Source organism: Muntiacus reevesi, chromosome 3, assembly GCF_963930625.1.
Source record: "Muntiacus reevesi chromosome 3, mMunRee1.1, whole genome shotgun sequence".
Classification (NCBI taxonomy): Eukaryota; Metazoa; Chordata; class Mammalia; order Artiodactyla; family Cervidae; genus Muntiacus; species Muntiacus reevesi.
This window is the reverse complement of record NC_089251.1, coordinates 193,997,575-194,024,586: the sequence shown is the minus strand read 5'-3', so window position 1 is coordinate 194,024,586 and position 27,012 is coordinate 193,997,575. Positions and strand designations below refer to the sequence as shown.

At 37.8% G+C, this 27,012-nt stretch overlaps 1 protein-coding gene, 1 non-coding gene and 1 pseudogene across 2 annotated transcripts; all 3 read right to left on the bottom strand.

Moving 5' to 3' along the window:
• Window positions 1-2,278: 2,278 nt before the first annotated feature.
• LOC136163377 (olfactory receptor-like protein OLF2) lies at window positions 2,279-3,214 on the bottom strand. The gene has a single exon (XM_065927807.1). It carries the CDS (start codon window positions 3,212-3,214, stop codon window positions 2,279-2,281), a length of 936 nt encoding a protein of 311 aa, XP_065783879.1.
• A 2,716-nt stretch (window positions 3,215-5,930) lies between these two features.
• Window positions 5,931-6,037, bottom strand: LOC136165622 (U6 spliceosomal RNA). The gene has a single exon (XR_010662628.1). It is a non-coding gene; the product is annotated as a U6 spliceosomal RNA (small nuclear RNA).
• A 5,375-nt stretch (window positions 6,038-11,412) lies between these two features.
• LOC136164203 (olfactory receptor-like protein OLF2) lies at window positions 11,413-26,360 on the bottom strand (annotated as a pseudogene).
• Between the last annotated feature and the right edge of the window lie 652 nt (window positions 26,361-27,012).

Below are 27,012 nucleotides of genomic sequence, written 5' to 3'. Positions count from 1 at the left end.
GGAGGGATAGATGATTCATGGTTCAGGACCCGCTGGGATAGAGAGGGTGGTGATATTTGGATAAGAGGGTGGAAGGGTCTCTATGAACTAGATGATGAATTGCACATAGAGTAACATGCCAGTGTGGACCATTCTCCTGTTTGGAAGTTTCAGTTATACTGGGAAGATGATGAGCGTTTGAGATCCAGTTGCAGAGATGCTGGTAGCAAGGGTCATAGAGGCAAGAAAGAAGGCTTGGTTTGCTGCGTGAGTCTTTTCTGCCCTAACCTACTCCTTCCACACTTTGTATTCTGCCATAATGGTTTCATAAGACACATAACATAAATATTCTCATGATCACACTTCTGTAACCTCAGAGACATTCACATCTGAGCTGAGGCCCCACTCCAATTCCCTAAAAATTTTAATATTGTTTGATTATTTTATTTGAGCCAGATTTCTCTTCAGTATCTCTGAGTTCTGCCTTTCTTTGGTTTAAGAATTACTTGTCTTTGGAAGGACAATGGAATTCTATGTCCCACTGTTATATTTTACCCAAACTAATTATGTGATATATAATGTCAACAGTTAGTCAATTCAGTCACTCAGTTGGGTCTGACTCTTTGGGACCCCATGGACTGCAGCATGCCAGGCTTCCCTGTCCATCACCAGCTCCCAGAGTTTGCTCAAACTCATGTCCACTGAGTCGAAGATGTCATCTAACCATCTCATTGTCTGTCATCCCCTTCTCCTCCACTTATCCTCTTATGTTCTAGGAGAATTTAAAAAACAGGAGTTGAATGTAGATGAGGGATAGAGAAGAGCATTGGAACAGTGGTCTAGTGATCACTGTGCAGGTTTTCAACCCTAAGACTTAACCTGTATATCTGCTTAGAAAGACATAATTAAGCAAAAATAATTTCCTTTAAAACTTAAAGCATTTATAGAAATATAATATGTATGTTATACATAATGTATAATATAACAGATACATTTTTAAAATAGTAAAAACATCTGACCATTTCCATAATGCATGTTTGCTCCTTTTATATTCCCTATTTATATGTATTTAAAATAAACAAGTTGTACAACTAACTAAAATAATAATGTGTGTATTATTCCATATGTTCCTTTGTTTATATATAATACCTTCTCTTTCAAAAAAGCATTAAAAAATAAGGAAATCTCAAATATAAATCAAAAAAACAACTAAGATATCAGTACTGTCCCAGAGCTCCTGACTTGTTTGTTGCATGCAGTTCTGTCTGCAGGAACATTCAGCATTGCCTCTTGCCTGACCCAGATTATATAATTATCTCTGAGTCTGGTCCCTGGGTGGTGGACACTTGGTCTCTCAGGAATAAGTAACAGATATGATGTAATTTATCATCTGATATTCATACAAGTAAGCTGACTGCAAATGAATATAGACCTTTAGAATAGTTTGCCATTGGTCCCCCTCTACCTTAATGCCCAATATTACACTTATTCAGAACAGTGAATGCCTCTCATCCGCAAGCATTCCTAATTCCCAGTTCACCAATCCTTATGTGGCCACTTTGTTTTCATTCAATATATTAGAAAACAAATGCATCCCTATTCACCCTCACACACTTACACAGACACACAAACACACTCTCCATTAAACATACTCATGAAACAAAGATTTTGTAAAAAACAGCAAAAACCTCAACATATTTATATTCCATAGGGATAACTAGATGTTTTCTATACAATTTGGCTTTTAGTTTTTAAATAAAAATGATGTTAGGATTATGTGTGTGTACAGGGAAGCCTGACGTGCTTAAATTCATGGGGTCGCAAAGAGTTGGACACCTTGACTAAACAACAGCAAGGCTTTTTATATTATGTCATAATTACAGTCTCTTAGAAATAATTTGAATAATTATTTAATTGACATTGGTCACTTCCATTATATGGCAAGATTCATTAGTAAATAAGCAGATGGGTTCACCATGAAATAAAGCCCACATAGAGGGCAACGGCAACTTAGAAAACACTAACTTTCAGAAAATTTAAAAAACAAAATTAACACATATAAATACTGAAGAAACACAAATTTGACAAATGAAGTGTCTGAAAACTTTCCACAAATAAGGAGTATTAAACAAAAGTTTAAGATATGAAAGGAAACCTGTGGCATTTAGGAAATCATACATACTGCTAGGAATGGAAGATAGTATAAATACAAACAGAATCATACAACATTAGTCACACCAATTTTGATTTTCATAAATTATTGTGTAATATTGGGAGGAAAATGTATACAAAAAAATTTTCAATGGAACCACTTTTTATTTTTACATTTCATCAGAGCCTCTTTCACATCTTTGTTCCGTAGGCTGTAAATTAGAGGGTTTAACATGGGAATCACAAGGGTATAAAACAAGGAGGTCATTTTATCTTCATCCAGAGAGTAGGAAGCACTTGGCCTGAAATACATGAAGAGCAGAGTTCCTTGGAAAATTGCCACAGCAGTTAGGTGGGAGGTGCAGGTGGAGAAAGCCTTGAACCTCCCTTCAGCAGAGCGAATCTTTATCACTGCTAGGATGATGTAACAGTAAGACACAAAAAGACCTGAAAGTGTAATCAGTTCAATGAAGCCAAAAATGATAAATATCACTAACTCATTGACCTGTGTATCTGAGCAAGATAGCAAGAGGAGAGGAGGAACATCACAGAAGAAATGGTTAATTTCATTTGACCCACAGAAACATAAGTGGAAAGTTAATATTGTAACTGTCAAAGCATCCGTAATTCCCACCATATAAACCCCAGCCATCAGCAGCGAGCACACCTTGCCAGACATCTTGACTGTATAAAGCAAGGGGTTGCTAATAGCCATGTACCGATCATAGGCCATGACTGCCAACAGTAGACATTCAGAATCTGCAAAGGTACAGAAGATCAGGAATTGCAGAGCACAGCCATAGAAGGAGATTGATTTGTTCTTGATGAGGAAGCCTACCAGCATCCTGGGTCCAATGGCTGTGGAACAGCAGAGGTCACTGAAGGAGAGGTGGCTGAGGAAAAAGTACATGGGTGTGTGCAGCTGGGGGTCTGTTCTAACTAAAATGATCATTCCAAGATTTGCAACGAGAATAATGATATAAACAACCAGAAACGTGGTAAATAGAGTCACTTTGATTACCGGGCTACTACTAATTCCCAAGAGAAGGAATTCTTTCAAGGAAGTGCAATTTTCCCCATCCATTCTTCTTTATTCTTCTCATAAAAATGCTCCAGAAATGACTGAGACAATGACAAATCAATGTTTTCACTCTTTTTGAGACAAACTATTATCTGTAAATCAGATATAATTCATTCCAGTACATTTTATTCTGAGAAAATAGCCCATACACATTTCTTCACTATTTGATTTTAAAAGGTTAAGTGTGGGATAGGAGTTTTGAGAAAGTCTGACTCTAAATTTGGATGTCATCTATGATGTATGTGACTAGTTGGAACCTTCACTGCTTTATCGCAGCAATCAGTTCTTTACTGAAAGCTCATTGCATGTCAAACATAATATGAAAGTAACACTTTTAATTAAAGACAAGGTTGGAGTATTCAACCTTATATTTTAGAGATACTTATCCAACTAAGAATACAAGTGATTACACCTCTTGAGTACTTAAGAATCATGATGTGTTTATTTCTCCATTTTCTTGTTCAATCGCTAAGACATGTGTGGCTCTTTCAACTCAATGTTGAAGCTTACCAGGCTCCTCTGTCCATGGGATTTACCAGGCAAGGACACTGGAGTGGGTTGCCATTCCCTTCTCCAGGGCATCTTCCCGAATCAGGGATAGAATCCCCATCTCCTGAACTGCAGGTGGATTCCTTACCACTGACCCACCTAGGGAGCCCAGTTTGCTTATTATTAAATAATAATAATTGCTTATTTGTTATTTATTAACAAATTATTTGTTGTTTATTAAATAATGACAGAATAAAATTCTGCTCTACTTTTTAATGTAGATGTTGAGCATTAGATATATTTTAGCAAAATTTTCTCTAGAAATATTTTACTGCTTTGTCACATTATTATTACTTACATGCAGGAGAAGTCTGGTGCCAAAGGACATGTCTCTTGACCAGATAAAGAAAAATTCTAGAAACAAGCAGAAACAAGAAACTTTAGCTAATGCATTTTCAGCCCTTTAGATTTTAACCTGGCTTGTTCATTAAAAATAGATGGGACAAAAGTAACAAACATATATTTGATATAAGCTTCTATTTGTGTGTATGTTTATATGTATGTGCATGTATGTGTTTGTGTGTGCATGCACTCTGTTGATATATGAGAATTGGAGTATGAATGATCAACTGATTTTCCTTTAGATGAGTAAATATGGTATGTGTTTTTTATGGATTGAATTTGCACAAATTATTAATAGCATTAGTATTGTAATAAGTCATTATGCACAGCAGCAAAGAATTTGCCTGCAATGCAGGAGACATGGGTTCAATTTGGGGCTCAGAAAGATCCCCTGGAGAAGGAAATAGCTCACTCTAGTGTTCTTGCTGGGAAAATCCCATGGACAGAGGAGCCTGTTGGGCTACAGTCCTTGCAGTTTCAAAAAGTCAGACATGACTGAGTAATTGAGCACACACAGCACAAACAACATGACACTTTTTACTGTTAAAATATTCCAAAAAAATCTTAAATCTTGGTTATACCTTTTCACAGTGCTTTAAAAAAATCCAACTTTCACCCTTAATTTTGTTTAAAATATACATATGTAAAATTGTTTGCTAATCAAAATAATCTGATTTGTCCTGCTTTAATAAGAAATACAATGGGGGACAGATATACACCCATGGTTGATTCATGTCAGTGTATGGCAAAACCACCACAATATTGCAAAGTAATTTAAAAAACTAGAAATACAATGTTTTTTCCATTAGATTACAAATTATTAACCAAAGGAAATAAGTAAATAAAGTGTTCATTTACAAGTCTCTAAATATTTGCTTCCTTAGTTTTTGAAATTTAAAGTTCTTATTCTTCATTCTTCAAATTTGGCAACTCAGAAACTCACCTGCGATGAGCAAGTTCTCCTGTGCTTGCCTCTGGAAGGTGAACAATATAGACAGATCACACTTAAGTTTTACTTAGTGACAGTTGGGAGTTAAATCTCTGAGGCATTTGCCCTCACTCTTCTGTGTTATGCAATCCTGTGATTAATTAGATTTCTAGTTTTGTATTTTCCCCCATGAATGTTGTAACAACTTTAGAAAAGGCCGAACTTTAATTATTCACACTTGAAGCAAATTGATCATATGAGATGGTTTTTATTTTTTAACTTGTTAATATGATGTATCACACTAATTTGCATCCTTATGATGGTTGCTTTGAAATTTTGTCAGATAATTGCTTATCACCACTTAAGTTAGTTATTCTTCAGAGGTTTTGTTGTTTTTTTTTTAATTTCTGTTTTATTATATATATTTTTTAATTATTTTTATTAGTTGGAGGCTAATTACTTCACAACATTGCAGTGGGTTTTGTCATACATTGACATGAATCAGCCATGGAGTTACACGTATTCCCCAACCCGATCCCCCCTCCCAACTCCCTCTCCACCCGATTCCTCTGGGTCTTCCCAGTGCACCAGGCCCGAGCAATTGTCTCATGCATCCCACCTGGGCTGCTGATCTGTTTCACCATAGATAATATACATGCTGTTCTCTCGAAACATCCCACCCTTGCCTTCTCCCACAGAGTCCAAAATTCTGTTCTGTACATCTGTGTCTCTTTTTCTGTTTTGCATATAGGGTTATCATTGCCATCTTTCTAAATTCCATATATATGTGTTAGTATGTTGTAATGATCTTTATCTTTCTGGCTTACTTCACTCTGTATAATGGGCTCCAGTTTCATCCATCTCATTAGAACTGATTCAAATGAATTCTTTTTAAAGGCTAAAAATATGGAACGCTTCACGAATTTGCATGTCATCCTTGCGCAGGGGCCATGCTAATCTTCTCTATATCGTTCCAATTTTAATAAATGTGCTGCCGAAGCGAGCACTCTTCTGAGGTTTTATTTTGTCCATTTGTTTGGAATTTATTTCTCGGCTTCCTCACTTTACCTGGAGTGAAGTGAAGTGAAAGTCACTCAATCATGTCTGACTCTTTGCGACCCGATGGATATACAGTCATGGGATTCTCCAGGCCAGAATACTGGAGTGGATAGCCATTCCATTCTACAGAGGATCTTCCCAACCCAGGGATTGAACCCAGGCCTCCCACATTGCAGGTGGATTCTTTACCAGCTGAGCCACCAGGGAAGCCCAAGAATGCTGGAGTGGATAGCCTATCCCTTCTCCAGGGTACCTTTCCGACCCAGGAATTGAACCGGGGTCTCCTAAAGTTCAGGCAGCTTCTTTACCCACTGAGTTATTTATATGTATTAGGTAAATCAGTTATGTTTCCTATCTCTCCCCCACATAGGGTTCCCTGTATGTGAGCTGCATGAGCCTTTCTGTTGTGATGGGGCCAGCTACTGCAGGAGCAGTCCTAGGCGAATTGCCCTCTGGCCAGTTTGGCTAAAAGGTTCTGCCTGATACAGTGGCTGCTGGCCCACTGTTGGGCAGGCTTATGTCCCAAGGTAACTGGCCACAGGCGTGGAGGGGCTAGGACTGTTCCAGGCCTGCTACTGGGACTGGACTGGGGTCCCTGTGGCTGGTCAGGGACTTGGAGAGGCTGGAGTTCATTTCAGCCCTTTGCTGGGAGAGCTCTGGTCCCTGGGTATCCAGCTGCAGCACCTGGGGCTCCTAGGTCTGATGGCAAGGATCTAGCGGATGAGTAAGCCCTTCGCACTAACAGACCAGAGCGAGGACTGGGCAATGCTGGCTGCCATGAGTGTCCTAGTGCCCAAATGAGCCTCAGAAGTGGCTGCTGCCAGCATCTGTGTTACCAAAGGAGTTCCACTTGGTTCCTGCTTCTACAAGAGGCTCTCCAAGACCAGCAAATGGATTTGATCTGGGCTCCCTTAAAATTAAGGCCTTTACACTCAGACTCAGAGTGCATGAGATTATGCATGCACCCTTTAAGAGCTGAAACAAGAAACTGCTGTTTCCTGCAGCCATCCAGCTCTCTCACAGGCAAACCTTTCCAGCTTTCAAAGCCAGACCTTCTGGGCTTGTTTTCCAGGGGAGGAGTCCTGGGCTAGGGAGTCCAGTGGGAGCTCAGACCCTTCACTCCTCTGGGGAGAGACCCTGCAGTTGTCTTCATCCTTCCATTTGTGAGTTGCCCACCTGGGCGTGTGGGTTTTGACCATACCATATCTCTACCCCTCCTACCCATTTCACAGTTGTCCTTCTTTTTATCCTTAGGTGTGGAAATCTTTTCTTCTAGTCTTCAGGTGTTATCATAAATAGTTTTTCTGTAAATAACCATCAACAGTGCTTGATATTTATATCATCATATAATTTTCTATGACATATGTCAATCCACACCTCCACTAACACTCTATCATTGTGAATCCTCTGGTTATTAAACATCAATACCAGTGATGTCTTTCATTTTAATTTTAGCTACTATGTATTTTTTTTTCCTCATGGCTAATATACTTTATTACCCATTTAAAAAAATGTAGGATGAAATAATGGTTTAATGGGTCCATCAAGGCATTAGGACTCCTGAAACACATGCTAACTATCTTATGATTGCCACTTTATCCAAGGTCTAACTGGCATGGGGATATCACATATTCTATTGTTATGAATATGCTTAAAAAGAAAAAAGCATGCACACCAATAGAATTGGCTATTGTCTTGAGAGGTTCATACCAATGTAGTTACAGAATGTGGTAGCAGGAATAGACAAGAAACATTAGTCAGACTAAGCCCATCTTTTAGCAGAGTAGACACTATGTCCCAAAGAGAAAAAGTGATTTGCTGGAGGTCACATTGCTGGTGAGCTGAAATACAAATTCAGACCCAATTCTGTTACTGTTTCTTCAGTTCATAGAATGCTGAAGAAGATGACTTCAAACTAAGTTAAATTTGCTGCCACTTAAGACAAGCCACACACTTACTGATTTAGTGAGTATTAATATACACAGCAGAATCATCATACATACACAGGCACAGATATATTTTCATACTTTATACTTTCATACACACTATATTTTCAAACTTTAAAAATGTCATTCAAATATTTTTTAGAAAATTACATTATACTTGATCTGACAGAGCATTGAGTGCTTACTGCTTCATAATTTTCTTAAAATTAAAGGCAAACAGAACCAGCAAATCCCATTAAAGCAGTCTTTAAGGAAAAGAGTTTTAAAAAAGGGGGGTAAAGAGATTAAGGGATGTCTCTTTATCTTAAACACTTATGTGAAAGATAGTCATTGAATCTAATTTTATGCAACACAAAAAGATTTAATTTTTATAGACATGAATATCTTTAGTATGCTTTTATTAGTAAATTGAGTGTGGAAGGAATTGGACTGTAATTAATTTCCTGATATGTGAAATATTCTATGAACAGCAAATATATTATCTGTAATATAAAATAAAATATTTTAGAGTAATGTATACTTTTGTGTTAAAACTCAATTCAATCAGTAATTGAAAGCAAATAACCTGCTGATAATTATGTTTTAATGTGTTGCTTTACGAAATAAGTCAGAAAGATAAATACCAATACAGTATACTAACACATATATATGGAATTTATTTTTATTTTTTTCCATTTATTTTTATTAGTTGGAGGCTAATTACTTACAATATTGTAGTGGTTTTTGCCATACATTGACATGAATCAGCCATGGATTTACATGTGTTCCCCATCCCGATCCCCCCTCCCACCTCCCTCCCCATCCCATCCCTCTGGATCTTCCCAGTGCACCAGTCCCGAGCACTTGCCTCATGCATCCCACCTGGGCTGCTGATCTGTTTCACCCTAGATAATATACATGTTTCGATGCTGTTCTCTCGAAACATCCCACCCTCGCCCTCTCCTACAGAGTCCAAAAGTCTGTTCTGTACATCTGTGTCTCTTTTTCTGTTTTGCATATAGGGTTATTGTTACCATCTTTTTACATTCCATGTATATTCATTAGTATACAGTATTGGTATTTATCTTTCTGGCTTACTTCATTCTGTATAAAGGGCTCCAGTTTCATCCATCTCATGAGAACTGATTCAAATGTATTCTTTTTAATGGTTGAGTAATATTCCATTGTGTATATGTACCACAGCTTTCTTATCCATTCATCTGCTGATGGGCATCTAGGTTGCCTCCATGTCCTGACTACTATAAATAATAACCCTATATTCTTATGATATTTTAAAGTGCACGATGTTCAGTACTTTTTATGCCTAATGAGATATATAGAATTAGAAAAGAAGTTAAATTGAAAACCTTGTATAACTCATCATCCCATCCTCCTGGAATCAGAGAAGAGTGACTCCATGTTCATTTTTGATGATGTAAAGTAAAATGAGTGGTCATGACAGCCTGATATAATGTTATGTTTTTCATAAATGGATTAACTGATAATTTATTGCTGTGAGAACAACATAAGTACTTAATTTAGTGTTACAAAGTGAGGATTACTTAATATCCTTCTACTTGGCAATCACCACTATTTAAATTGTTAAGAATATAGTTCCTGTTTATTTCACAAATACACAGAGAAAGAATATAAGTACTTACAAATGGGATACTAATGCAAATACTACTTTTTCCCCTTTGAACACAAATTTGTTAATAACCATTCCTTTACAACTGCAACTGTATTAACCAGGTTTTTATTCCCTAATTTTAAGAAGAATAATGCTATCAGCACATGAAAAGAGCTGGAGTCTTCTTTTCTAGTGAGTTTTAGAGATGGTCCTGGTACAATGCCCCCAACCCCCATTCATGTAATTACTATAGAGTTGTCCCCACTGATGTAATCAGGGCAGAATTATGAAGAATAGAAGATTGAGAAATTCTCTACATCTGATGATCCCTGCCTCTGATACATATTTAACCTATGCCAAAAGATAGAAGCATAAGTGAATTTTGTCTAAAATAGATATTCTGTAATAAACTATTAAAAATAGAATTTTTTTTAAATGTCAAAAATTGACAAAGCTCATTTTTGCATCAGTTTTTCAAGGGACACTTGTTTACTTATTCACTAAATGTTTCTGAATGGCATCATGAAACCAAGCGTTTTAAGCAGCAAAGTAGAAGTTCTGTGAACAAGACAGGCTAGGGTCTTGTACTTATGAAACTTTGAGTTAAGGTAGGAGGTTTTTCTTTAATTAATTAATTTATTTGTATTATTTAGATACTACTAAGTGTCATGATGGAACATGTGTAGGGTGTTACTGTTACACAGGAAAGGCAAAAACCTTTTAACCCACCAACTCTCACTTTTGAGGGAGAAAGTTTATTAATCCCATTGTTTAAAAAAAACTGGAATATTTGGACCATAAGTTGAATTGGTGTGGGAAGAAGGATTATTCTGCCCATGATATCTCTCTGAAGCATACACATGAACAGAGAAGAGATATATCTTTTCTAAAAAATAGCAAAGTGAACCCATTACTATTCTTCCTTAGTTTAGAGATACAATGAAGATAAATAATTTCTGACCCCTACATTCAATTTAGGCATAAAGATAAGCAATGGAAAATATCTAGAAGTTGTATTGGTGAGATTACCAGACTTAGTCAAAGTACCTGAGCATAAGCTATCAGAATCTTTAAATAAATCATTTTGGGTAAAAATGTGATTTAGTGCCAATTGCCCTTTTCAGTACAGTTTTCACATCCTGTTTCTTAAACTGTAGATCAGTGAATTTAACACTGGGATTAAAACTGTGTGGAAGACATAGGACATTTTGTCTGTGTCCATAAAGTAATGAGCTGGATCTGAGATATATAAGCAGGAGTGTGCCAAACAATGTAGCCACAGTGGCTAGCTGGGAGGCACATGTAGAGAAGGCTTTGCATCTCCCCTTGGCTGAGTTCATTCTAAGGATGGTTGTTATGATGTGGCTGTAGGAGAGGAAGACAATGATGATACTGCAACCCGGAACACAGCTGCTATAAGGGAACATCACAATTTCATTGATGGTTGTATCTGAGGACAAGAGGGCTAATATGGGTAGGAAGTTACAGAAAAAGTGATTGATGACACTGGAATTGCAGAATGACAGCTGAATTGTGCAATAGGTAAAAACAACTGGATAGATCAAAGCTTCTAAGTACACAAAAACTACAAGCTGAGTACAGAATCTCCTGGACATGATAACTGTATAAAGAAGTGGATTGCAAATGGGTACATAAAGTTCATAAGCCATGATAGTCAACATGAGACATTCCACATCTGCAAAGGTCCCAAAACAATACATCTGAATGGCACACAAATTAAATGAAATCTTCTTTAGTTCATGAGAAATCAGCCAGCATGCTGGGAGAGACAGTGGAGGAGTAGCGAGCGTCACAGGACACATTGCTCAAGAACTAATACACGGGTGTGTGGGGTCTGGGGTCCACCTTGAGCAGCAGGACCATCCCTACAGTGACAATCACAGTTACGCTGTGAACTATCAGGGGAAGAATGAGGAGAACCTGCTGCACATCCCATCTGCCAGGAAGTCCTGGCAGTACGAACTCAGGAAGCAGTGCGGTTCTCAGCAGTCATCACTCACATCTGAGAATCCCTGGTTATGAAAGAGGAGATGGAAGAGGAAGATAACATCATCTTATTACCTCAGTATTTTAGTTGCTGATCCTTTCTGTATTTCAGTGATTAAGAAAAGAGATAGTGCTAGGACTATGTGATGCAAACTGACTCCCTGTAAATTTATTTAATTTAGTATAACAACAATAATAATAATGATATCACTTCTATTTGCATAGCACTGGACTGTTTGTTTCATTGAGTTAAATAAGGTTGTGGTCTGTGTGATCATACTGGCTAGTGTTCTATGATTATGGTTTCAGTCTGTCTGCCTTCTGATGCCCTCTCGCAATACCTACTGTCTTACTTGGGTTTCTCTTACCTTGGACGTGGGGTATCTCTTTACAGCTGCTCCAGCAAAGCGCAGTCGCTGCTCCTTATCTTGGATGAGGGGTATCTCCTCACAGCCGCCCCTCCTGACCTTGAACGTCAGGAGGGGTGGCCTATCGGCCCTCCTGCACCCATGCAGCCGCCGCACTTGGACGTGGGGTTGCTCCTTGGGGCAGCAGCCCCTGACCTCAGGCATGGGGTAGCTCCTCTCGGCCACAATCTCGGGCGTGTGGTAGCTCCTCTCGGCCACTGCCCCGACCTTGGAGGTGGGGTAACTCCTCTTGACTGCTGCCCCTGACCTCGGAGGTGGGGTAGCTCATCTCGGCCGTGGCACCTGACCTCCGACGTGGGGTAGCTCCTCTCAACCCAGACCACAACCTTGTCTAACTCAGTGAAACTAAGCCATGCCATGTGGGGCCACCAAAGACGGACGGGTCATGGTGGAGAGGTCTGACAGAATGTGGTCCACTGGAGAAGGGAATGACAAACCACTTCAGTATTCTTGCCTTGAGAACCCCATGAACAGGATGTAAAGGCAAAATGACAGGATACTGAAAGAGGAACTCCCCAGGTCGGTAGGTGCCCATCATGCTACTGGAGATCAGTGGAGAAATAACTCCAGAAAGAATGAAGGGATAGAGCCAAAACAAAAACAATACCCAGTTGTGAATGGGCTGGTGATAGAAGCAAGGTCCAATGCTGTAAAGAGCAATATTGCATAGGAACCTGGAATGTTAGGTCAATGAATCAAGGCAAATTAGAAGTGGTCAAACAGGAGATGGTAAGAATGAATGTTGACATTCTAGGAATCAGCGAACTAAAATGGACTGAAATGGGTGAATTTAACTCAGATGACGATTATATCTACTATTGTGGGCAGGAATCCCTTAGAAGAAATGGAGTAGCCATCACGATCAACAAAAGAGTCTGAAATGCAGTACTTGGATGCAATCGCAAAAATGACAGAATGATGTCTGTTCGTTTCCAAGGCAAACCATTCAATGTTACAGTCATCCAAACCTATGTCCCAACCTGTAATGCTGAAGAAGCTGAAGTTGAACGTTTCTATGAAGACATACAAGAGCTTTTAGAACTAACACCCAAAAAAGATGTCCTTTTCATTATAGGGGACTGGAATGCAAAAGTAGGAAGTCAAGAAACACCTGGAGTAACAGGCAAATTTGGCCTTGGAGTTCAGAATGAAGCAGGGCAAAGGCTAACAGAGTTTTGCCATGAGAACGCACTGGTCATAGAAAACGCCCTCTTCCAACAACACAAGAGAAGACTCTGCACATGGCCATCACCAGATGGTCAACATGGAAATCAGATTGATTATAATCTTTGCAGCCAAAGATGGAGAAACTCTATACAGTCAGCAAAAACAAGACCAGGAGCTGACAGTGGCTCAGATCATGAACTCCTTATTGCAAAATTCAGACTTAAATTGAAGAAAGTGGGGAAAACCACTAGACCATTCAGGTATGACTTAAATCAAATCCCTTATGACTATACAGTGGAAGTGAGAAATAGATTTAAGGGACTAGATCTGATAGACAGAATGCCTGATGAACTATGGATGCAGGTTCGTGACATTGTACAGGAGACAGGAATCAAGATCATCCCCGTGGGAAAGAAATGCAAAAAGGCAGAATGGTTGTCTGAGGAGGCCTTACAAATAGCTGTGGAAAGAAGAGAAGTGAAAAGCAAAGGAGAAAGGGAAAGATATTCCCATTTGAATGCAGAGTTCCAAAGAAGAGCAAGGAGAGATAAGAACGACTTCCTCAGTGACCAGTGCAAAGAAATAGAGGAAAACAAAGAACGGGAAAGACTAGAGATCTCTTCAAGAAAATTAGAGATACCAAGGGAATATTTTATGGAAAGATGGGTTTGATAAACGACAGAAATATTATGGACAGAAGATATTAAGAAGAGGTGGTAAGAATACACTGGAGAACTGTACAAAAAAGGCCTTCACGACCCAGATAATCATGATGGTGTGATCACTCACCTAGAGCCAGACATCCTGGAACGTGAATTCAAGTGGGTCTTAGAAAGCATCACTATGAATAAAGCTAGTGGAGGTGATGGAATTCCAGTTGAGCTATTTCGAATTCTGAAAGATGATGCTGTGAAAGTGCTGCACTCAATATGCCAGCAAATTTGGAAAACTCAGCAGTGGCCACAGGACTGGAAATGGTCCGTTTTCATTCGAATTCCAAAGAAAGGCAAACCAAAAGAATGCTCAAACTATGCACAATTGCACTCATCTCACACACTAGTAAAGTAATGCTCAAAATTCTCCAAGCCAGGCTTCAGCAGTACATGAACCATGAACTTCCAGATGTTCAAGCTGGATTAAGAAAAGGCAGAGGAACCAGGGATCAAATTACCAACATCTGCTGGATCATCGAAAAGGCAAGAGAGTTCGAGAAAAAGATCTATTTCTGTTTTATTGACTATGCCAAAGCCTTTGACTGTGTGGATCACAATAAACTGTGGAAAATTCTGAAAGAGATGGAATACCAGACCACTTGACCTGCCTCTTAAGAAACTTATAATAAAGGTCAGGGAGCAACAATTAGAGCTGGACATGGAACAACAGACTGGTTCCAAAAAGGAAAAGGAGTACATCATTTGTATATTGTCACCCTGCTTATTTACTTATATGCAGAGTACATCATGAGAAACGCTGGGCTGGAAGAAGCACAATCTGTAATCAAGCTGGGAAAAATAGCAATAACCTCAAATATGCAGATGACACCACGACTATGGCAGAAAGTGAAGAGGAATTAAAAAGCCTCTTGATGAAAGTGAAAGAGGAGAGTGAAAAAGTTCACTCGGCTTAAAGCTGAACATTCAGAAAATTAAGATCATGGCATCTGGTCCCATTACTTCATGGGGAATAGATGGGAAGACAGTGGAAACAGTGTCAGACTTTATAGTTTGGGGCTCCAAAATCACTGCAGATGGTGATTGCAGCCATGAAATTAAAAGACACTTACTCCTTGGAAGGAAAGTTTTGACCAATCTAAATAGAATATTAAAAATCAGAGACATTACTTTGCCAACAAAGGTCCGTCTAGTCAAGGCTATGGTTTTTCCAGTGGTCATGTATGGATGTGAGAGTTGGACTGTGAAGAAAATTGAGCGCCAAAGAACTGATGCTTTTGAACTGTGGTGTTGGAGAAGACTCTTGAGAGAGCCTTGGACTCCAAGGAGATCCAACGAGTCCATCCTAAAGGAGATCAGTCCTGGCTGTTCATTGCAAGGACTGATGTTGAATCTGAAACTCCAGTACTTTGGCCACCTGATGCGAAGAGTTGACTCATTGGAAAATGAGCCACCCTGATGCTGGGAGGTATTGGGGGCAGGATAAGAAGTGGATGACAGAGGATGAGATGGCTGGATGGTATCACCAACTTGATGGACATGAGTTTGAATAAACTCCAGGAGTTGATGGACAGGGAGGCCTGGCGTGCTGCGAATTATGGGGTCGCAAAGAGTTGGACATGACTGAGCCACTGAACTGAACTGTACTATTTGTGGCATTCTGTCATCTAAATTATTGCCACATCAACCTTATTAGTATGTATGTCCATTTTTGCTACTTTTACTCATATTAAGAAATTGATGTCCTCAGATCTGAGGCAGTAATTCTTAAATTAATTGGTCCAGATAACCCACATAATCTGACAAGATAGTGGCTCTTTTCAATATTGCAGAAATATTGTTTTATCCTGAAATAGAGATGCATAGTTAATGAGTGATATAAATAATGAATGTGTCCCTCTACTATTTCCTCATCATGAACAATTATGGAATAGGAAGACCTATTCAATTTTCCTGGCTATAACATGCTCCAGTATCCCATAAGTCTTTTATTTTCTCCCCACCCAGTATACATTCTTACTGTTATTGTTGTTTAGTCACTAAGTTATTTCTGACTCTTTTGTGATCCCATGGACCGTAAGCTGCCAGGATCCCTGTCCATGGGATTTTCCAGGGAAGAATACTGGAGTGGGCTGCCATTTCCTTCTCAGGGCATCTTCCCTATCCAGGCATTGAAACCCGGTCTCCTGCATTGGCAGGCAGATCCTTCACCACTGAACCACCAGAGAAGTCCAATATCCAGTAACAAGTATCAGTTAATTGGAGCAGGGAGGGAACTGAAGAGGGTCGAACTGTCTCCATATGTTATATGCTGGAGAGCGCAGGTAGGAATATCCCAGGGCTGACCCCACTCCCCTAAATGTGAGCTGTTGCTCAGGGGACATTATGAAGAATGTTTGGGACTTAGCATAGAGCTCCTGGTAAGACAGGTGACACTGAGGCAAGAAAGGCAGCATGGTTTCCTGCATGCGTCATTCTGCCGTAATTAGCTAGAATCTACGTGATCTACTCACCAACAGATCAGATATGTAAGATGTTTGGTAAAATTACTCCTATGTCTTCAGTTCCACATATGCAAAAAGATTCACATATTAGTGAGGCCTTCATCCCAATCCCCCAGACACTGTAATATTGGTTAATTGTTTTCTTTGATCCTTATTCTACCTCTCTCTGGTTTAAAGGAGTTGATGTTTCCTCAATTCCCTGCCCCAGTCTTACATTCTACACAATAAGTTATGTTATATACAAAGTCACAAATATCTCCTCTGTTCTTTTACAATATTCAAAGAGTGGAGTTGCATGTGTATGCAATGTTGATATATAAAAACTTGGGTGTGGTCTGACTTTTATTCTTTCTAGACTTAAGTATTATGGTGAATTTCCCAGGTGGTTCAGAGGTAAAAAATCTTGGGTGGGGAAGATCCCTTGGAAAAGAAAATGGCAACCCACTCCAGTGTTTTTGCCAGGAAAAGTGCATGAACAGAGGAGTCTGGGGGGCTACAACCCATGGGGTAGTGAAAGGTTGTTGCTGAACGATAAGACGCAGGATTCTTGGCCTCTGGAGGAGACGAATTCAATCCGCGGCCAGAGACGAGGCTGGATCGCTCAGACCTTTTGTGTAATAAAGTTTTATTAAAGTATAAAGGAGATAGAGAAAGCTTCTGACATAGGCATCAGAAGGGGGCAAAAGAGTACCCCCTTCCTTGTCTTTAGCTATATGTTATATAGTCACTCACAGTCTGTTAGTGAAACGAAAGAAATGTCATAAAATTTAGAATGGCACCAGATAATTCATCCCTGGCCATAAAACGATTGACTTGAATCTTGTAGAAGGGCAGAATACCAACAAATAGTTCCGTTTACATAGATTAGGGGAACAATACCTGAGTAAGTTAGGCCGTTTGGCGGAACCAACTTGAAGATAGAGTCTGGGGTTCATTAACATAGCTTAAGACAACATTTCCATAAGAAAAAGAAATGTATTGGTTAACACAAGGTTTGAGAGTAGTTAGCTTTAGGTGAGACCAGGTGTCAAGGCAACACAGCATGTTAAGAGAAACCTCCTTTTAAATTTGTATAGAGAAGGAAAAACAGATCACTGGTTTGCTTCTTCCTGCCTCTTAAGAGAGAAAAAAATGTCTGGCACTTGCAGCCTCTTTCCTCCGTTTGGAGACCCCTGGCCTTCCTGCCTGTTACCCTCTCAGTAGCAAAGAGTTGGATATGACTTAGAGACTAAATAACAATAAAGAATTATGGCATTTGGATATCATAATTATTGTGTTATGGACTTGAATTTATACATATTGGTAGTTGTAATATGTTATTCTACTATTATTTTAAAAAGACAAGAGCAAATTTACCTGTACAATGACATTATGTGCAACAGTGAAAAATGGCTTGTATATCAACCTTGATTAAAATAAAAAAGCTAAAATATTTAATGTTCTTCTACAAATTATAAATGAGCTTGTCAAATTCACACAAGTTTAACAAGTAAGTATCTTTGTTTAGTTATTGCATTTTAGTGTTTATATAACTGAGCAAGCAAGTATAGTACTTCTTCACTTTTCTACAAAAGTAAGTCTCTCTGCCACTTTCCATATCCATTTAGAAACGTACCTGCAATGAACAAGTCTTCCGTCTTTTCACTCTGGTACATGTACCAGGGCAGATTGCTTTTTATTTCTGCCTGGCAACTGTCGGGACTTAAGTCTCTAAATCAACTTTTATATTTTTATGTTTTAAGAACATGGTCAATTAGATTTCTAGTTCTGTATTTTCCCCTATGGATGCGCAACAGCTTTAGCAAGGGTTGAGCTTTTAATACTTCCTTCTTTTCACAAAATTGATCACTGTCAGAAATTTATCAGAATTTATTTTAATACTATGCTTTATGGATACCAAAATCTACATTCTCCTCCCATGTAAAGAGATGCCTAATGAAATTAAAAAAGATTTTTCCACTAACGATTTTCATGTCTTTCTCATTGCTGATTCAGTTTCTTCTGTTTTTAAAGATTGCCTTCATTTCTCATTTATAGATATGACAATCTTACATGTTGCTTTATTCATTAGTCAGGGTCTGAGACCTTTTCCTCAAGGACATGTCAGTCACCCATATTTCATTTTTTTTTTTGATTGTGTGACTTCAGAATAATTTTCCTTTCTTCTAAGTTATGACTAGCCTAATAGTTAAATGAACATAAGACAGAGTAATAGGAGAAAAACAAATTTACTTTTCTACATATGGATGTCCCATAAAAAATATTGAGAATCAAAGTAACCAAAGCAGAAAGCTTTTATTCATTTTAGGCAAGAAAGCAGTAATTTGTGAGAAATTGACAGGACAAAAGTGTTTAGGCTTAGGACAGTAATTAGTAAGCATCTGGTCCCACCACTTCATGACAAATAAATGGGGAAAAATGGAAACAGTGGCAGAATATATTGTCTTCGACTCCAAAATCAGTGTAGACAGTGACTAAAGCATGAAATCAAAATATGCTTGCTTCTTGGAAGGAAAGCTATGACAAACCTAGAAAGTGAAAGAAAAGTGATGTCTCTCAGTCATGTCTGACTCTGTGCGACCCCATGGACTGTAGCCATCTAGGATCCTCTGTCCATGGGATTTTCCAGGCAAAAGTACTGGAGTGGGTTGCCATTTCCTTCTCTGGGGGAATCTTCCTGACCCAGGGATCAAACCCAGATCTCCCACATAATAGACAGATATTCTAGACAGTGTGTTAAAAAGCAGAGACTTCACTTTGTTGACAAAGATCTATACATTCAAAGCTGTAGTTTTTCCAGAAGCCATGTATGGACGTGACAATTGGACTATAAAGGTTGAGTACCAAATTGATGCTTTAGAAATGTGGTGCTCAAGAAGATTCTTGAGAGACCCTTGGACAACAAAGAGATTAAACCAGTCAATCCTAAAGGAAATCAACCTTGAATATTCACTGGAAGGACTTATGTCAAAGCTGACCGACCCTCCAATACTTTGGCCACCTGATGTGAAGAGCCAACTCACTATAAAAAAAAAATAAAAATTAAAATTAAAAAAAAAAAAAAACTGATGCTGGGAAAGATTGAGGGCAGGAGAAGGGGGTGACAGAGGATGAGATGGTTGGATGGCATCACCAACTCTATGGACAAGAGTTTGAACAAACTGCGTGAGATGGTGAAGGACAGGGATGCCTGGCGTGCTTCAGTCCATGGGGTCGCAAGAAATTGGACAGGACTGAGAGGCTGAACAACAGCAACAAGCAGTCAATAAAGAAGTAACAACGTTTGGTCATGCAGCCTTCTTGGCCCATAAACTCCCTGTTTCTTGTGACATAATTGCCTTCTACCCTCTGGTACAGGGAGGGGAACTTTCACTTGAGAGATTTATTTCCTGCTTTCAGGGCTACAAAGGAGAATCAGAGTATCCTTTTTCCACTGCTCTTTCTTAAGTAACTTTAATTTAAAGAATTAAAATACCAAGTAGCATATTTTGGGGTGATATAGTCTGCTCTCCTTCAACGGCATAATATCTATCACACACAGTTCACTGTTTATTGAATTTCCTATTCTATCTATATACAGATAGATCTCATTTTATCATTCTTCATTTTGTTGTTTTTTCAGCTGGTTGTATTTTTTTTTTTTTATAAGCTGAAGGTTTGTGGTCAATCTGTATCAACCAAGTCTGTCAGCACAGGTTTTCCAACAGAATTTATTCACTTCATGTCTCCATGTCACATGTTAATAATTCTCACAGTTTTTGAACTGTCTCATCATTAATCTATTTGTTCTGTTGATCTGTGATCAGTGATTTTTGACATTACTTTTACAGCTCATTGAAAACTCAGATGATTATTATCATTTCTTCTTTTTTTTTAGTGATCAAGTACTTTTAAATTATGGTATTTGCATTTTTTAGACATAATGCAACTGAACATTTAATAGACTGTGATATTATGTGAATGTAACTTTAACATACACTGGGAAACCAAGCATTTCTTTTGACTCTCTTTACTGTGATACTCACTTTATTGTGGTATCTCCAAGGTCTGTTTGTAGGTGTACATTCTTACAATGCATAAGAAGATGTCCATAAGTAATTGTTCCATGAATGTGTGTTTTTAAATAGTTTCCTGTTGTTATGCTGGTGAATGTTCTTTATCTCTGGTGATATAAGGCTGGTAGATGTTCAACAACAATTAAAAATAAACAGCATTTGAAGGTTTTTTCCTACTAATACAGTTCATATGAACAAAGGTAATATTTATTAAAAACACATGCTGGGATACTTCTGTCAAAAAAAAAAAAAACTAATGCCCATTTGTTTCTAAAATAGCCTTTGTGTGTTACTCATAGGAACAGAGAGAGAATGATGGTTACCAGGAGATGGGAGTGGGGGACTGAGAATATGCTGGTTAAATTGTACACAATTGCATTGTAGGAGAAATTAGTTCTTCATTTTATGTACAGCATTGGGATTAAAGCTACAATAGTTATTGTATATTGTAAAGTGTCTAGGATACTAGATCATAATTATCCCTCAACAAAAATGAACAAGAATTATATGACTGATGCAGGTTTTAGTTAAAGGTATAATGGTAATCCTGTTCTAATACATAGATTACTAAATAAATACTGTACTACACAATTTCATGAAGCAAAGGAAATAACTAAAGTATTGTCCCTGAAGTTGTGCAGCATAGCAGCCTTAGAGGATATGCTCTTTATTTTTCATGTTCAGCATGATAATATATGAATCATTTCAGGATGCTGACAAGCATATATTCTTATGTATTCATTAAATTCTTCTCCTGAATGTAACATAAAATAAAGTCTTCTTACTGTGAGTTTTGCTTATCACAATTAATTTATTTCTTTACCACAAAAAAGGCAAATGCAAAATTTTTGTATATGGAAAGTAATTTATGAAGATAAATATAAGCCAGTATATGTTTACAAATACTCCAGGGGATTTTCTCCTCTGAAACCTCACTGAGAACTAGATAGAGACCTAGGTTTATTTTAGGGTCCTATAAACCTAGAACCCACTGTAAACTAAAATCATTAAAATAAAATATTATTGATATGTGATCAAGAGTGTCTGAATAATGTGTTAATTGTTACCTTATTGTAACTATTAGAGTGATGATGTCTATTTAAATATACTTAACTTACACTATAGGAGATATTGCTGAGGACAAGCATAAGCAAAGTACTTATAATAATTTGCTACATACTAAACTGAAGGTGTTTGCGTCACTCAAGAGCTTTACTACCATTATCTAGTTACATATTTGAAGGTTGGAGTTTGTCCTTGCTTACTTCATTATGATTCCTTTGCAAAATCACTTTTCCCGTCAGGCACTTCACTATCTCCTAGGATATAAAATCTCTTAGGATTTCACTCTGTTGAGATAGGACTTAAATTTAGCTTCCTAAACAAGGCTGTCTCTGCAGACCATTTAGTATAACTTCCTGCCATTATGAGGAAATGAGCTGTTGTGGCTACATTATTATTAAAAATTGGATAATTAGCTTAACAAAGGGTTTTACATTTAATTGAAGCTGACTTTCTTACATTACAGAAGAAAATCACAGTTAAAATTTAATACATCAGAGGCAAGCAATTGAGAAAGAAATATGAGTCCCCTGTGCCACTATACCTCTATTTGTAATACCCTATAGGAACAGTTTATTTATTAATACAAACACTTGCCTTTAGAAAATAATTGTGTACCACTGAGTCATGGGCCAATGCGTGTAAGTTCAGTGTACCAAAGAGGGTACCAAGAGGGGTACCAAGGAGTACAAGATTCATTAAGTCTCTTTGTTGCTGGGAAAAGTATTAGAAGTACACATGGATTTAAAAGGGGGCTAAATAAGACATTTTTGCATTACTAAATAATCTATGAAGATTGTACTCTTTATTTCACAAAAATATACTGCACTGTTATGTATATCAAGAATTTCTAGGGATACAAATTTATAATAATAATTCTGAAGTTTCTGGTAATGGTAAACAGGCTTTACTTTTGGAAAATGTTTTTGATGTGCAATGAACGAATCAGTTCAGTCAGTCTTTGCAACCCCATGGGCTGCAGCATGCCAGGCTTCCCTGTCCATCACCAATTCCAGGAGCTTGCTCAAACTCATGCTATATAGAGAACACTTAAATAATAACTATATAGATAAACATTTTTCCAAAAGGTTACCTGTTGACCTAGGTAAGTATAGACCAAGAATTAACAATTTCCACAATTAACAAAGCCTTTTATAAACTCCCTCCTAAATGGCTAATCTCTTACCTCCAAAGAGTAGATACTTTCTTGACTTTTACTGCGACAGATCAGTTTTGTTTTTTTTTTTAAACCGGACATAACTGGATGTCTATAGCATGCAGTATTTTGCTCAATTACATGCAATCTATCCATGCTGTTGCATGCAGTTTCAGTACATTCATTGCCATTGAAATATCTTAATTTTTTGTGCATATGCATCATTTATTTATCTATGTTAATGTTGATGAACAATCATATTTGCCACCAATTGGTAGTGACTATACTATGAAAGGCATACAAATTAAATATATAGAAAGTGAAGGAAATGATTAGAATTGGAATTAAATCATGTAAGACAAAATATTTTGATGCTAACTTTCCCTTTCTATGGAAAATCAAACCAGAAATCTCTTACAAGTCCTTAGCTCAAGCCCCTATTTGAATCATAAATTCTGTGGGGTGTTCACATTAAGTGACTATTTATCCTCCACATTCCAGAGATCTCACACATTGTACAAGTCAATCAATTTAAGACACCCTTTATTGAGGTTAAAATTCTTCATTTAATATGCAACATTTTATTTTCTTCAGTTCACTCATTAGCCTTAGATTTGCTCATAAGGGCTAAATGCAGATGAAATTTGATTTTAGACACATTAGCATTTCATGTTTTTTTTTTCTTTTTTAAGAGAGTAATGTGCTAACTGTATAATATTTATACTTCTGAGACTGACACCCATCTTTGTGTCAGGCTTCATTCTGAATCAATCTCACTTCTGCCATGCTGCTGTTCAATATAGTATCTAGAAGGTAGAGAAACATTCCAAGAGAAGGAAATGGCAACCCACTCCAGTATTCTTGCCTGGAATATCCCATGGACGGAGGAGCCTGGTAGGCTACAGTCTATGGGATCACGAAGAGTCAAACACAACTGAGCGACTTCACTTTCACTTTTCACTTTCATGCATTGAAGGAAATGGCAACCCACTCCAGAATTCTTGCCTGGAGAATCCCAGGGACAGAGGAGCCTGGTGGGCTGCCATCTATGGGGTCGCACAGAGTCAGACATGACTGAAGAGACTTAGCAGCAGCAGCAGATAAATATTTCAAAAGGTAATAACATTAAAAAAGGATTGAGAAAATATTATAAATACAAGAAACACCCCCTCATTTTTCTATACATCAACACATCCCCCTACCTGTCTCAGAATCCTAGAAAAGCTTTTAACCTGGAGTCTACTACCTATTCTCCTACTTGGGCTTTAATCTAAAATGTTTTCACTCAAAGGTGTCTTACAAAGGCACTTGGATACACTTAGGTATCAAATTATTTTTGGCTTGTTTTATTATAGAAAACACTCAAGAATCCACTTGATTCTTATAGGGTCCTTCAAATGAATGCTTATGTCTCCGTCTACTAAATAGGCCACTTTCAGCATTTCAATCAGCAGCAAACTAGAGTAGAGCTATGTGAAGTTTTCAAATATCTTCTAGCCAGAGAAGCATTCTTTGGTTTAATTATTTAAAAAAAATTCATCTGTATGTCTTTAACTTCCCATTACTTTTAGTATTCACAACCAGTTTATGTACTTAGATATAAGATGTGTGTATATATGTGTGAGTTTGTGCTCAGTCCTGTCTGACTCTTTGTGACCCCTAGGCTATAGCCTGCCAGTTCCTTTGTCCAGTGAATTATCCAGGTAGGAATACTGGAGTGAGTTCCCTTTCCCTTCTCGAGGGGATCTTCCTGACTCAGGGATCAAACCTGCACTTCCTGCATCTCCTGCATTGGCAGGTATATTCTTCACCACCATACCATCTGGGAAGCAGATATAAGGTACAAAACATGTGTTTAAGGCACATGCATTTAAAGCTATCAGTAATTTTTTTGCTTTATTATGAATAAATTTTCAATAAAATTAGCTTATTTCTTTCTCCTTTTCTCTCTTTCTCATTCTTTCATTTACCCACTTGCTATATATCTCCTGGGTAACAGTCCTTAAGATCAGAATGTTCATAACCCCACATTGAAGGAAATAATTTAGAAAACAGATACAGCAATGATCTGAAGCACAGGCTGGTGTGTGAATCAAGCTTAGAGCTTGCAGGAGAGACATAAAATTCCTGGAGGAGGTGACTGGCTTGTAAATTGCAGCCCTCCAACCTGGACACACTGTTTCCTTAAATGACACGGTCTTATCCACCTCACGGTCACCCTAACTGTCCAACCATCTTCACAAAATGTTTTCTCTGCTGACTTGCATCTCTCAGTTACTTCCTACTTATCTCTTAGATACCAAACTAGTTGTGTTTGTTTTCAGGGAGCAATTTTTAACTTTCTTCACTATATTTGAACAATGTGTTTTGAGTTTATGTTGTCCAGTCTTTACACTATTGTGCAAATATAGTTAATTATAAATACTGTGAATAATTATCTAATTAACACCTATCACTTCCATTAGAAAAGATTTATTTGTGTAAAAACTGCTAGATTTACCATTAAATTCAGAAGAAGCAAAAACTTGGCAAACTAACAGTTCAGAACTTTTCCACAAATAGGGAGCCTTAAATATAAGTTCAAGACATAAAATGGAAGTATGGAGTATATAAGAAACAACACATTTTGGAAAGACTTGAATATACTTATTGATCAAACCAGAGGAATCAAAACAATTTTGACTTAAATCGTAGTGTAAGAGTAGGAGAAAAACATATACCTACAGCTTTACAATGGAACCACTTTCCATTTTTAGGCTTCTTCAGAGCCTCTTTCACATGCTTGTTTCTTAAGCTATAAATCAGGGTGTTTAACATGGGAATCACAAGGGTATAAAACAAGGAGGTCATTTTGTCTTAGTCTAGAGAGTAGGATGAACTTGGCCGGAAATACATGAAGAGCAGAGTTCCCTGGAAAATTGCCACAGCAGTTAGGTGGGAGGTGCAGGTGGAGAAAGCCTTGAACCTGCCTTCAGCAGAGTGGCTCTTTATCACTGCTAGGATAATATAACAGCAAGACACAAAAAGACCTGAAAGCATAATCAGTTCAATGAAGCCCAAAATGATAAATATCACTAACTCATTGGCCTGTGCATGTGAGCAAAATAGTGAAAGTAGAGGAGGGACATCACAGAATAAATGATTAATCTCTTTTGACTCACAGAAACACAGGCAGAATATTAATATTGCATTAATTAAAGCATCCACAATGCTGGTCATGTAAATCTCAACCATGAGCAGGGAGCACGCCCTGCTGGACATGCTGACCGCATAGAGCAAGGGGCTGCTGACAGCCTTGTACCGGCCATGGGCCATCACTGCCAGCAGGAGACACTCCCAATCTATGAAGGTATAGAGCACCAATAATTGCAGAGCACAGCCATAGAAGGGAATTGACTTATTCTTAGCAAATAGGTCCACCAGCATCTTGGGGCCAACTGCTATGGAAATGCTGAGGTCACTGAAGGAGAGGTGGCTGAGGAAAAATTACATGGGTGTGTGCATCTGGGGATCCATTCTGATCAGGGTTATCATTCCAGGATTTGCCAGAAGAGTAATGAGATAAACAAGGAGAAATATGGTTAATAGGATCATTTTGTTCACAGCATTATCAGTAATTCCCAAGAAAATGAATTCAGTTATGGAGGAACAATTCCCTCTATCCATTCCTGTCAGTTCTTATGTAAACTTTTGAGACAATGATCAAGAAAAGGACACTTGCATGTGTAACACTTTTCGGCATCTACAAAATGTCATAAGACAGAATATATTTTTCTATAAATGCCTTTTTATACTTAGAAAAGTATTCAGTCATGCACCCACTCTTTAAAGAGGCATAGCTGTCAATTCTTCAATAATAAAAAAGTATCTGAGAAAGACCTTTGAGAAATTGGATGTAAACCTAGATGTTCATGAGGTTTGTTACTTTCTACAAGCTCTTCTCTGAGTGTTAGTTTCTTCATCCCAGGGAGTAGATTTAGAGAAATTTAACTCTTTACCTCTTGAGAAAAACCTAGAAGAGACACCTGTGTTAGACACAGACTGTAAGACATAGGACTGAGCATTTATGATGACTGAAAATAGTCACTTATATACAAAAAATGAAAGCAATTTTTATGTTTCTCAAAAAAGCATGATTGGTTTCAGAGAATTTGATTTTGTTCCAGAAACAGTCAGTATACCAACGACTAATAATAAATAAAAAAAAAAAAATTACATTTCTTGTTTTAGTTTATTTTATGGTCAGTATTTGCTGAGACATGAATTAAGTATTATTGACCTGATTTTCTAGAAATTTATTCTTGCTTTCCCACAATGC